Genomic DNA, 12826 nt, shown 5'->3' with positions numbered 1-12826 from the left:
CAAAAGCAGCAATTATGTAAGTTTTCAAACAGCACGTGTGAAACAAGACCCCACTATTTAGTCAGATATCTGGTTTTTCTCTAGTTAAGTACTGTGATATCACTTAATTCTGCACAAATTGAGATACAGAAGTTTGTATTTCCAAAATTCATTCATGAACAGTATATAAAGAATTAGCAACAATATTTGGCATAGACCAATAAAATTTATTTACTGTATGTATTAGGTTGCAAAGTTACCAGTATCATGAATAACTTAAGATACTGGCCTTCAAATGAAGTATTTGAGCAAAGAGAAAAATTACATCAAAATCAATAAAAATTTTTAATAAATTAACTTGAAAAGTGTAAGAGGTTAACCTTATTCTCTCAAGAAGAAAATCAAATGGCATAGTTTAGTGTTATCTCCTTTACAGCTTTCACCAAGTGCTAATTAAAAGTACCATTTAAGTAAGTTTCTTATTTGCATATGAGGTGTTAAGTGTCTGTAAGTAAAGATTTTTGAAGCTTCATATCAAATGAGTTGTAGATCTACTTAAAGCATAACTTCTCCTTTCAAAGAAGGAAGGAAGGCTGACAAGTGAGGGAGATGGGATACCCTGTAAAGACAAGACAAATATTTTATATTAAAAAATTTTCTTTTAAAAAATTATAACATACAGTTTAGCATCATGCATATCATTTTTACATTCTGCAAAATACCATAACAATTAATTAAAAGACATCTGAAAATCCTAAACTCTTTAAACAAATAAATGTAAAATTGGAGGGGGGAGAAACATAATTAAAAGTATTTCATCATTCTGAAAACCAAAAACAAATGGATATACTGGTTAACTACATATCAATTCAATGGAATAGATATTGGCTTACTGGTAGTAGTGGTGCTTAACTTATATACGATATAAATGATTCAGTTTTTCAGGTTATTAAAAAGTTGTAAATCAGTAAACAACTTTTGAGGCAAAAAGACAAACCCTAGTGGTTTCTTCTAAACTTAATCATAAAGGGGAATTAAGAAGAGAAATTACTTCGTGAGGAATAATTTTCTAAAGTAAAAAGTCGTTCACTCCTAAATAAGTTTCATATTATGTGTGCAACCCATATGTATGTATTGTATTTGTGTGTATAATTTTGTCCCATATAAAAACTGAGCAAAACATAAGCACTTTTGATGACTGCAATTAGGTTACTAAACTGTCTAAATTTGTTGTTTCAGAGGTTAAAGTTAAATATCATCAGAATTTTTAACAGTGAAAAGCAGCATACACAAGAATACCAAAAATTCAACAGTGGGTGTAAATCAAAATGAATTACAAAGAAAGTTACTGTTTTATTTTCACATATATAAAAGGCTAAGTGTAACTAAAACTTAGAACAAACAAGGTAGTAAAATGAAGTGTTTAAAGAGCTGTGTTGAAAAAGTATTACCATTCAAAACAATGATTTAAGTAAAAAGTATAAAAGTTTATTTTCCTCAAGTAAGATGTTTTATGATTTGCTATATTAAAAGCATAAATTTTATAAAATGCCATAAATCTAAGATTAAGAATCAGATTTGGAATATGAATCCACTTTACAGGGCAATTATTACTATTGCTTAAAATGACCACTTTTATAAATAAGAAAATTTCTAGTAGTACTGATTTTTTTCTGGACTTGAGCATAAATTACCTTCAAAAATATTTTTATGTGCCAAAATGCAAAGAAACTCTATTAAGCCTAGTTGTTGTGAATTCAAAGCAGTTATGAAGTTGTGAATTCAAAAGTCCCACCCACTTAAAAAGTAATTTAGTGGAAAAAGAATATTTTTTTCACAAATACAAATTTCAAATAGCTAATAAGCTCACATTTAAACTTCATGAGGCTTGTTTCCATTACTGGTTGACATATCTCCTAATTCTTCACAAATATCAAAGATGACTTGAATAGAACTTTTTTGGAAATTTGAAAAACCAGTATTTCCTTTTAGTGTCTCTGACAAACTAGCTCGTGAGGCAGAATGACGTATAAGTGGAAACCAGAAGTTTTGAGAGCGCCCACCAGTAGAGTTTGAGCGCTGAGCATAGACATGCTTAGTAAATCCAATTTTATTGCTTGTGGAAACTGAACGGATAATCTGTTAGAACAGAAATAAGCATTGGAAAAGAGGACATAAATGTCTAAAAGATATTTTAGATACTTCTTATTTATATTGTCTACATAAAAGTGACAAAACCATAAATACAAATTAACTTTCTAAAAATATCCTATAAAAGCCAATTACCTTCATTTGAAAAGCAATGTTTATAGTAGTTACTTATAGATGCAGGAAATATACAAGAGATGGTTCTTTGACCTTCAGAAAGCTTATAGTCTGATTTTAATACAGAAATTCCTACTGCATTTTGTCAATTTTAATATTTTTCATTGATCAAATTTCTTTGCATATATTTATATTATCAGCTAAGTACAACTTTTCTCCTGTTGGAAGGTTAACCTTGACCAAGTATCTATATAAACATGCTCGATATTGCTGTAACTCTTTGATGTATTAACTCAAGACTTAACTAGCTTTAAAAAAGTAAGTTATTAAACATGGCATGCCTTATCTAAATTTTACAGAACAGGTAACCACTTACAAAACACTACAGTAGCCAGGGTGGGGACTATCCACCATAACCCTCCCAGTTAGGAATTTGTGATTTATTACAACACGCCTTTTTCATCCACAAGATCCAATGTGAACAGTTCAAGGACATTGGTGGTGCAAGGAACAGCCCTGTGCAAAAGCCTCTGGGTGGAGTGAGCTTAGCATTTTCTAAGGAAAGCAAGAAAGCCAGGATGGCCGGAACTGGGTAGGGGGAGAGGACATGAGTGGGAGGAAACTGAAGAGGAGGGAGGGCAGGGCAGAGGTGCGGGGGTGGGGGGTGGGACAGAGAACGTTGCTTCGGAGGGGCTTGACAGTCTGAGGGTGGAGGAAGACTAATGAGGGTTTAGCTGGGAACAGGGGTTCTCCCTGGAAGCCAAGGGGAGTGTGAATGGGAGGATGAAAGAGGATGGGGACAGGAGCAAAAAAAAAAAATAAAGAAAAGAAAACCACTAGAGCACACACTGCATGCTAAGGGCTGTCCAAAGGACTTTGTACAAACTAACATATAATCTTTACAACTACTACTTCAGATTCATTTTACAGATAATGAAACTGAAAATTCCCAACAGCCTTCCAGTTAGTAAATAGCTGAGCTAGGAATGAACACATGAGTTCTAGTGTTCGTATCCTTAGCCACTACTCAAATGGCCTCACTATATAATTACATCAATATGGACGTGAGTGTGTGTATTTGGTCCTTACATTAAGAGAGGGTAAGTACTTTTAATCTGTCTTCCCTCATTGGCAGAATGGTTTTAAGGGAATAAGAAACTTGCTAAAAGGACATATGACAGTCACTTGTAGGTTAGGTTATTAATTTTACAAAAATACATCACTCATAGACTTAGTGACAGTAACAAATGTTAGAAATGTCCTTAATATTAATTGTCTAATAATATTGACACCATAGGAAATTTGGATTTTTCAGAAAACATTTAAAAATATAAATATAAATTTGGAAACTAAATCATCCTTAGACATCCACAGTTTCAGAGATTATATTCTACTCATCACAGAAATAGTAAAAGGAATAAAACTCAGTCTCTGTTATACAAGTATGGACAAAAGTAGTTTTACAGTTGTTCATATGGAAAATAATACCATACTTAAGAAATTATAAGAATAAACTGTTGTGTGAACTCATAACTATAAACCTACTTTTGCCCACCCCTGCATTATTGGAAAAAATGTGTATAAACAGAACCAATGCTTCTTATTATAGTAAAGCAATAGGCCAGATTGAAACGTTTTTTCTTTAGAGATTTTAGAACATATCTCAATCCAAATAAAATTTCTTATCAAATACACTACATTTAAAGTATGTCCTTATCTCTATTTCATTGAGTGAGGTTTTCTCAGTTACCTTTACCCAATAAAAGATGTTAGAAGAGATACAGTAAAAAATGATGGAGATATTAGATTTCCATCTTTAAAAGTTAGAAAATTCCCTATTTACTCCATAAAATAGAGTAAGTCATTTAGCCCATTTAATCAAAGTCACTTACTGCTAATGACGATGTGCTAGACAGGCGACTCAGTGCACGCTTGTCACCACTGTGAGGACTTCTTCCCTCCACTGAACTTTGGGATGGCATAAGAGTCCTTCGAAGAGCTCTTTTTGGAGTTTTGGAGAAAGAGAATGCTCTTGTAACCTAGAGTTAAAAAACAGTTATAATTAAGCCTATATAAATTTAACATAACTTATAAGAACAATTATAACAAAGCCAAATAACATCCAAAGTTTTTGTCCATATAGTACATAACAGAATGAGAATCTCTTCGAACAAAGCACTGAGCAAATGTTGAACGGTGAAGTCCTCACTCAGCATCATGGTCATAAACAGGTTCTTTGACATCACATGAAAGGACACACAGTGAAACCAAATTTACTGATATAAACAATTAAGTCCCTATACCGTGTCATCAACATTATAATCAAATGACGTTGAACATTATTCAAAAGCCTGCTGTCCACTTGCATTCATAGAGCGCTAGAGTCAAATGTGTAAAAGAAGGGACAAGCATAAACATGACATGGGAGAGAAGAAATTTAGGGTTTTTTTGTCTGATTCCGCTAAAATTTAGTTGTGATCTTTAATCCAAAGCCATTGGAACCTTGATTTCTTTACTGAAAAAGTGAAGGAGTTCATTTGTCTCATCATTTAACATGTTTAACTAGTATATATCATACAGGTTAATTGCTGGGAAATACAAAGATGATTAAGTACAAGGCTTTCCCTCAAAAGCAAAAACAAAAAAAATTTGTAAATCCAGCAATAGACTTTAGCTGAAATTTCAACCTGGACAATTAAAATTCTAGTTCTGCTATTAAAAAGCCCTATTATCAACATTCTTACACAGTCTTCAGCAACCCTGATAAGGTAAACAGGGAAGTTATCTTCATTACAAGACTGAAACACACTATGGTCAGGAATAGATCCCATGTCTTCTGTCAATTGCCCTTTGCTGAACAATATCTGAAGCAATATTTAAGATGAATGCACACATATCTCTATCTAAAACACCATCAGTACATTTCTATTGAAGTGGAGTTCACAGAAGTATCACTATAACAAAAATAGGAAGGATAACGGGTTGTTACAGTTACTGTGCCAAAGAATTCACAAAACTAAAACTATCATCTCTGTGCGCCATGCCTATCCCAAAACTAACACTACTTTAGACTACCTTTACACTGGTGTTTATGGCAATGTTATTTTAATATACTCTGAAAAATACTGTTTGGGAACATGTTTAAAAATAATGCCACTAGGGCTTACCTTTTTTGAAGTCTTTCTTATTGCTCTAGATGCTCTACTCAATGTACTATCCATATCTTTTGTATTTATTTCAAAGGTTTCTGGATCAGCAATGTAAATAAGATTCTCCTGTTGAAAAATAAACATTTTTCTTATTTTAAAATAAAATTTAAAAAATACACTATTGTTTTTAAAGACCAAACCTTTAAGCACTTATCTACATAGGGGAGTATATGTAAATGAAACTATTCAGTATTTTGTATGTGTTTGACATAATTTCTATTCTAAAATGTACTAATTTAAGATAGTAGAAAATAAACACTCAGTAAATAAAAAATTAATTACAAGGACAACAGACATGAATGCAACTCAAAAAGAAAACTTAATATAAAATCTTACTAACAAACCTAAAACTAACAAGTTAGAAAATTAGCATAATTTATATGGTTAAAAATAACGTCTGCAACAAAACCAATATCACAAACAATTTCCTTGAGTAAAATCTGAAATTTAAATTTACACTTTTTCCTTTCCTACTTTTTCCTTTCACCCTCTATTAACATCTAGAGGAATTCTAAATTGGAGGTTCTGCAGGTGTGATCAAGAGTTTCTAGAATTGGCAATGCATGGAAATCAGGAGGTATACAACCCCCTGATATTATGTGCAAAATTCTGTGTGTACATAAGTGCAAAGGATGTTATTCTGAGGAGGAGGTTTATATTTTAAATCACATTCTGAAAGGAGCCAAAGAGTTCATGAAGAACCGGTAACTAAAATTAACCTTAAGTGAAACAAACTCCAAGCAATTTAACTATTAGTTGCTCAGATTATGCTTGGTCTTTCAGAAGAAAGCAAGTTAAACCAAATGTTTTTTGCATACTCCTATAACCAATTTTCACTTTAAGTATATAAATCTAGGCCATGAACTGGTAAGCTGCCGCACTACTCTAGCACTGTAGGACTGACTGTGCTCCAGCACTATCATTCTACTGCTGGAGAATTTTACACAATCTTGTGAATGGTGGTTTTTCTGAAAACTTTCTCATTGGCAAAAATGTAGAAAATACCTAGTATACCTAACCCATTGTAATCATAAGGCTAAAACAAAATAGTGCACAGCAGTTCTCTGAAAAGAAATGTTAAACTCCTTTATAAACACAAGGTGTTGAATATTACAATCGATAAGCACTTGCTTTGGCTCTTCACCACTAACCTCCACATAGACAGCCTTAGTTTTGCTAAAGCTTCTTTAATTTCATTAAAACAACCAAATCCACCCTGCCTGCTCTAGACACTCTCTTTTCCACTCGATCTACTTGCTAAATGACTCACAGTTGCTTATCTAATCCCACTCAGGTAACAGTACTTACAATTATCAGTATCTTTTAAATATAATGTTATAACTTTTTCGAGTTTCTTTTTTAAAATCACATTGTTATGAGAAATTTGGAAGAAAATTTTTAAATAAAATCACCCACAAACTCTACTCACCATTTACTATTTACATTTTGATATAATCCTATCAGATATTTTCCTACATGCATAAAATATTTCAACAAAATTAGCTGTACACTTCGGTATTTTTTCTCCATGTCTTTAAATACTTAAAAGAATTACCCTTAATGAACAGCTTATAAAAATCTCTTTTGATTATACTAGAATTAATTTTATTATTTGACTATTTTTGAACACTTAAAGTGTTTCAAAACACAATAGTATGAAAAAGAAAAAAATACTTAGGAATAATTTAACCAAGGAAATGAAAGACACACTGTAAACAACAGTGTTATTGCTTAAAGAAATTAAAGGAGACACAAACAGATGGGAAAACATCCTATATTGCTGAACTGAAAGATTCAATATTGTTAAGAGGTCATTACTACCCAAAGCAATCTACACATTCAATGAAATCTCTCTGATTTTTTTTTTCAGGAAAAGAAAAATTCATTTTAAAATTCATATGAAATCTCAAGGGACTCCAAATAACAAAAATAATCTTTAAAAAAAAAGAAAAAATCAGAGTTGAAAGTCTCAAACTTCCTAATTTCAAAATTTACTATAAAGCTACTATAATCAAAACAGTAAGGTACTGATATAAGAAATTAAACAGAATGGAATAAATTAGAATACAGAACCCAGAAATAATGAAACAGAATAGAAAACCCATAAATAAACCCTCACATAGTCAAATGATTTGACAAGGGCATCAAAACTATTCCAAGGAAAAAGGACAGTTTTTTCAACATCTAGATATCTGCAAGCAAAAAACAATAACGTTGGACTCTTACCTTATACCATATATAAAAAGTCAAAATGGATTAAATATCTAAATATAAGAGCTAAAATTATAAAAATTCTTAGAAGAAACACAGGGAAAAAGTTCCAAGGCAATGGATTTAGCAGTCATTTCTTTGTTAATACCAGTGGCAAAATCCAAAGAAAAAATAGACAAAATGCGCTTCATGAAAATTAAAAAATTGTGTATATAAGACACACTATCAAAGAGTAACATGGCAACTCACAGAATGGGAATAAGTGTTTGTAAATCATATATCTGATATGGGATTAATATCCACAATATTAATATTTAATTAATTTAATTAATATTCCTAAAACAAAAAAATTCAATATTCACCACCTACATTTTCTTATAGGTTTTTGAATTGGCTTTACTTTTGACTTTTAATTCCTGAATCTACTTTTAGGAATTATATGGTTAGGATATACCATCTAATTTTCTCTAAGTACTTAACAAAATACCTTAGTACCATGTGTTAACAATCTCATTAAATCATTAAGGTTCTACATTTATCATACAATAAAGTCTCACATCAAGGTCCTCTATCCTTCCCATTGATCCACCTAAAAATTTCTGAATTGCTGTAAAGTGTTCTGATCATCCTAACTTGAAAGATACAATTTAATATCTCATAAAGAAAGTACTATTTTCTAAATTTTCTTGTTGCTTTTTTTAAAAAAGAAAATCATCTTTGAAATCATTCTGTCATATTCCAAATATTTCCTATAGGATTTTATAAGCATATCAATAAATCGCCATCTTTATGGCTGGTCAGTATCCTCACTGAGGAACATTATAGGTCTCTTTGTAAAGTACTGTAGTTTTCTTAAAATAATTTCATTTGTTCCTTACAAGGCTATTCCTAGAGTTATACTAGAATTTCCTAAATTTATACCAAATTTTATTGAAAAGATGTGTGGGGTGGGGGTGTCATTATTTCCTACACTTTCTAGTTGGTTACTGCTGACAAAGATGAAAACTATTTGTATGCATTTATATTTATTTGACTAGTAGTTTTCAATTAGTTCCTACCAATTATCTAGACAATCACATAAAATGTAGCCTTAGCTGGTGTTGCTCAGAGACAGAGCACCAGCCTGTGAACCAAGAGGTCACCAGTTCAATTCCCAGTCACAGCACATGCCTGGGCCGCAGTGGTCCCCGGTTGGGGGCTAGCAAGAGACAACTGATCCATGTATCTCTTATACGTGCATGTTTCTCTCCTTCTCTTTATCCTTCCCTTCCCTGCTTCCTAAAAAAAAGTAAGTAAATAAAAAATGTTTAAAAAAATATAAAAACCACTGAATAGTTAACATCTCTTGCCAATCCACGGGCAACAAAGCAGCCAGGACTGTGATACAAGCTCTGCCTAACCCCGAGTCTCCCTGCACTATCTTAATGTTTTGCATTAACATTCCTATTTCTACACTGCTATACATATGGCACTATAAACTAAGCACAGCTTCAACTTTAGTTTTATGAACTTAATTTTCTTTTCATTTCATTCCATTTTCAATTTAATTTCATTTCAATTTGGATTTCATCCAATCAATAAATATATACTAAAAATCTACTATTTGATAGGTATTTTTTATGATCCTAAACATAGAGACAAATTTTTTTAAAAAGCTCTGACACAGAATCATTTTTTCTATTATGTCATATTTTCAAACTACCAGGTAATTTATCAATGCTCAATCTGAATTGGTCAACTTACGACATTTTTTTAAAACTGAGAGCTGAAAAATTCAAAAGAATTGTCAGAAAACAATTGGAGACAGTAAGATAATCAATTTAATAAAAACAATGGATACAAAATTAACATCCATATATCATCTTTATAGATTCACCTACACAGAAAACAAATTAAACAGCTAAACTCTCTCATTTGTCATTGTGTCCCCTCCCTTAGCCTGTACCTCAGTGATTTCCTCAAACTCTGTAATCATGTTAATAGCTTAAGAGTTTCTGATTTGGTCAAACTGAAGTGGTCCCAATAATAGACATTTATATTAACAACTTAATATGTATAGCTAATAATCAGCAGAATAATTATAATTTTAAAAAATCATATTAACTCCATTATAAATATTATTGGCTCAGAAGTGCAACTCTTCTTATATGTGTTCTGTCTTTAGTCAATTATTCCTCATGTAGTTAGAAATTCTAGTTCTACAATACTGAATATTATTGAATATTAAATGAATATTGCTACTATTAAGTAGCCAGTGGTGATTTCATCAAGATGTACAGATAAGTTTGATTTTTTTATAGAACTATAAATAATTAGTGGTAAAAGTACTGAAATGCAGCATAAGATATTTAATTATCTAGTTATTTCTAAAATATTCAAAGTGGAAGAGGAGAGTGTAACATTGTGTAAGTTTGTTAATAGACTTACACTTTTGATATCAGAGGTCAGAAATCTGTAATGGCTTCAGCAAAGCTATGATCTGACCTCAGGTGATATATGAGCTTTAAGAGTACAGACAATGCAACTGAAGGTTACATGCTGGCAAGAGACCAAAAATACATAAGTATTCTGAGAAAAAAATTTCAATAGATTAATACTATAACCTTTAAATCTGAAATAACAGAATATGGGGCATCATATCCATGAGGAGAAAAACTATTGAGAGGGTTTAACCAAGAATAAGGATACCTAGAATCTAATGTCAGTTTTATTCTCTCGGCCTTAGTTTCACATGTAAAATAATGATACTAGATTAAGTGTTCTTTCAGCCTGAAAATTTTAATTCTTAAGCCATTTACAAATGGGCATGACAAATGAAATTAGTCTACAATAAAATAGCTATACTTATTTTACTCTTAATTATTTAAGCTCTAATTATTTAGGGTACCAACAGATACATTTTAGGAGGACAAAAACTACTGATTCAAAGAATCAAGAGATTTTTTTACCTTTTACATCTTTTGTGTATATACACACATTTAAAAATGCTTTCTCATCAACATGGCAAATGTTCTCAAATGATAACACAGTGACTCGGTTTTTTAAAAAATTTACTATATGCAGTATTTTAAATGTGCCAGAGCTCAACTGAAGTCAACAAATATGTGAATTTACAGACACATTTCTTAGTCACAAAATTTCACAACTTGAAAAAATTTTGTTTAGGACAGTATGAATCAGGACATAGTTAAATGTTTGCTGCCATCTTGTGGCTAAGTTTACTTTATGAAATTTGTTTCATTAGTTGAGTTCTAGCATTATTAGCCATCTTATGGCTAGTAAGTCAATAGACTGCATTTTAAGGAAATTTTTCCATTAACTGAGGGTCAAATGATGGCTCTTCTAAAGCCATTACAGATCTAACCACTAATATCAAAAGTATAATTCTATTAATAAATGAAGGTTGATAATAAATCTATGTCATTTGTGCAAAGATGAGAGTCTATCTATCATGTCTCCCATGTATGATGAAATTAAATTATTTTAAGGGGCCTGTATTTTATCAAAGTGCTACTACAGGCTACCTGACTTCTGGTAAATCACTTAACTGTGATAATTTGGATTTCTTCATGTATCTTCACTTTTACCTGTATAGGATAATTATATATACTATATGTATATATTCGTAATGGCATTTGATTTTAAGAGGCTGGGCAAAGAAAACAAGATTGGCTACTTGCTTGATAGGAAAACCAACTTACTATAACTAATCTATTGCTTTCAGTTAGATTAAAAAACAAAAAACAAAAAACAAAACAAAGCACAAAACCCCAGCAGAATAGAATAACCTCTATTCTACAAACAGCCAGGTTGAAGACCATCAATGAAAATTGCAGGGTACATTAAAAGTCCCAAAAGGCCTCACTAAAGCAGAAACATAGAAACTATAAGGTTATGAGGGACTTTTTGTAAACCAGTAACTCAAAAGAAATGTTTCATATATCTATACTTTTAAAAATTATTTTCCAAAACAACTTATTAAACCAGTTTTTCTCAATATACACAAAACTAAAACTCTCCTATATTTGTAATTAATAAGTCATTAGAAATATACAGGTTTAGCTTGAATGCAATGCCATGGAGTTAACTTTTCATTATAATAGTAGATTAAGAACTTACGGCATCTGCTTTACAAATGGTGTTCGCTACATGTCGACACAGCATCTTTAGCCAGTTTTCTTTTGGAAGTTCCTCTGATGTCATCTGGAAACTGAGCAGCACATTTGCCTGCTCTGTTGGTGGCCTCACAAGCAAGGCAAAAGCATTATGGCAATCTAGGGTTCCAGAATCATAAACATTGTTACTCTTGGAAAATGACAGATTAATGCAAGTTTAGTTCCCTCAGACCAACAATATTCCAATTTAAAAAATCTCTTCACTATCCTTCCCATCCCCTCTATTTTAAATTGGACAAAGAAAATCACCGTATTACATCGAAACATTAGAATTATAGCAGTACCATATGAGGAACCAACAATGACAGTCTGACATTACATAAACAGTATTTTTCAAGACATTTAATATTTTGTATGATGGAGGTTTTAAACAATTAGAATGAACCATTATGTATAATCTTAGAATGTGATGTATAAAAATGACTACAGGAATAATTTAAACATGCAACCGACCTAAATCAAGTTCAAAAAAATAAAATGTCCAAATATTAAAATTGTTACAACCCTGGCAGGTGTGGCTCAGTGGATTGAGAACTGACCTGCAAACCAAAGGGTCACCAGTTCAATTCCTAGCCAGGGCACATGCTTAGGTTACAGGCCAGGTCCCCAGCAGGGAGCACGTGAGAGGCAACTACACACTGATATTACTTTCCCTCTCTTCCCCTCTCTTTAAAAATAAATAAAATCTTTAAAAAATAAAAAAATAAAATTGTTACAAAATGTTTTGTGACCGAGATGCAGAACCTATTTTAAACAATGAAGTCTTCCATTATTATAATATAAAACTATGGAAATGATGTAAAATAAATTTACTATATAACCCTTAATAGCTCAGACTTTGACAAGTTGAGTAAAGATAAGTTACTGTTCAAATTTTCTTTAATTGTTTCTATTAACTCAAAGCCTTCCACATTAGAGGACAGGATCAGTAATGGGACCTGCTTACATTGTAAGAACATATGCCTAACATCCAAAATACGGCCATGC

At 31.7% G+C, this 12826-nt stretch overlaps 1 protein-coding gene across 1 annotated transcript in view; it reads right to left on the bottom strand.

The window, feature by feature from the left end:
- Window positions 1-393: 393 nt before the first annotated feature.
- ECT2 (epithelial cell transforming 2) overlaps window positions 394-12826 on the bottom strand; it is a 61844-nt gene continuing 49411 nt past the window's right edge. Inside the window, exons 22-25 of the mRNA XM_054577051.1 lie at window positions 11784-11938; window positions 5412-5519; window positions 4137-4283; window positions 394-598 (exon numbers count right to left, since the gene is read on the bottom strand). Coding sequence (XP_054433026.1) covers window positions 509-598; window positions 4137-4283; window positions 5412-5519; window positions 11784-11938 — 500 coding nt within the window. The 3' untranslated portion in view covers window positions 394-508. The remainder of the gene's footprint in view (window positions 599-4136; window positions 4284-5411; window positions 5520-11783; window positions 11939-12826) is intronic.

Source organism: Pteronotus mesoamericanus, unplaced genomic scaffold (assembly GCF_021234165.1).
Source record: "Pteronotus mesoamericanus isolate MK-2021 breed Mesoamerican mustached bat unplaced genomic scaffold, CSHL_Meso_final contig_116, whole genome shotgun sequence".
Taxonomy (NCBI): Eukaryota; Metazoa; Chordata; class Mammalia; order Chiroptera; family Mormoopidae; genus Pteronotus; species Pteronotus mesoamericanus.
Note: the sequence above shows the minus strand (reverse complement) of the source record. Positions and strands in the feature narration are given on the sequence as shown.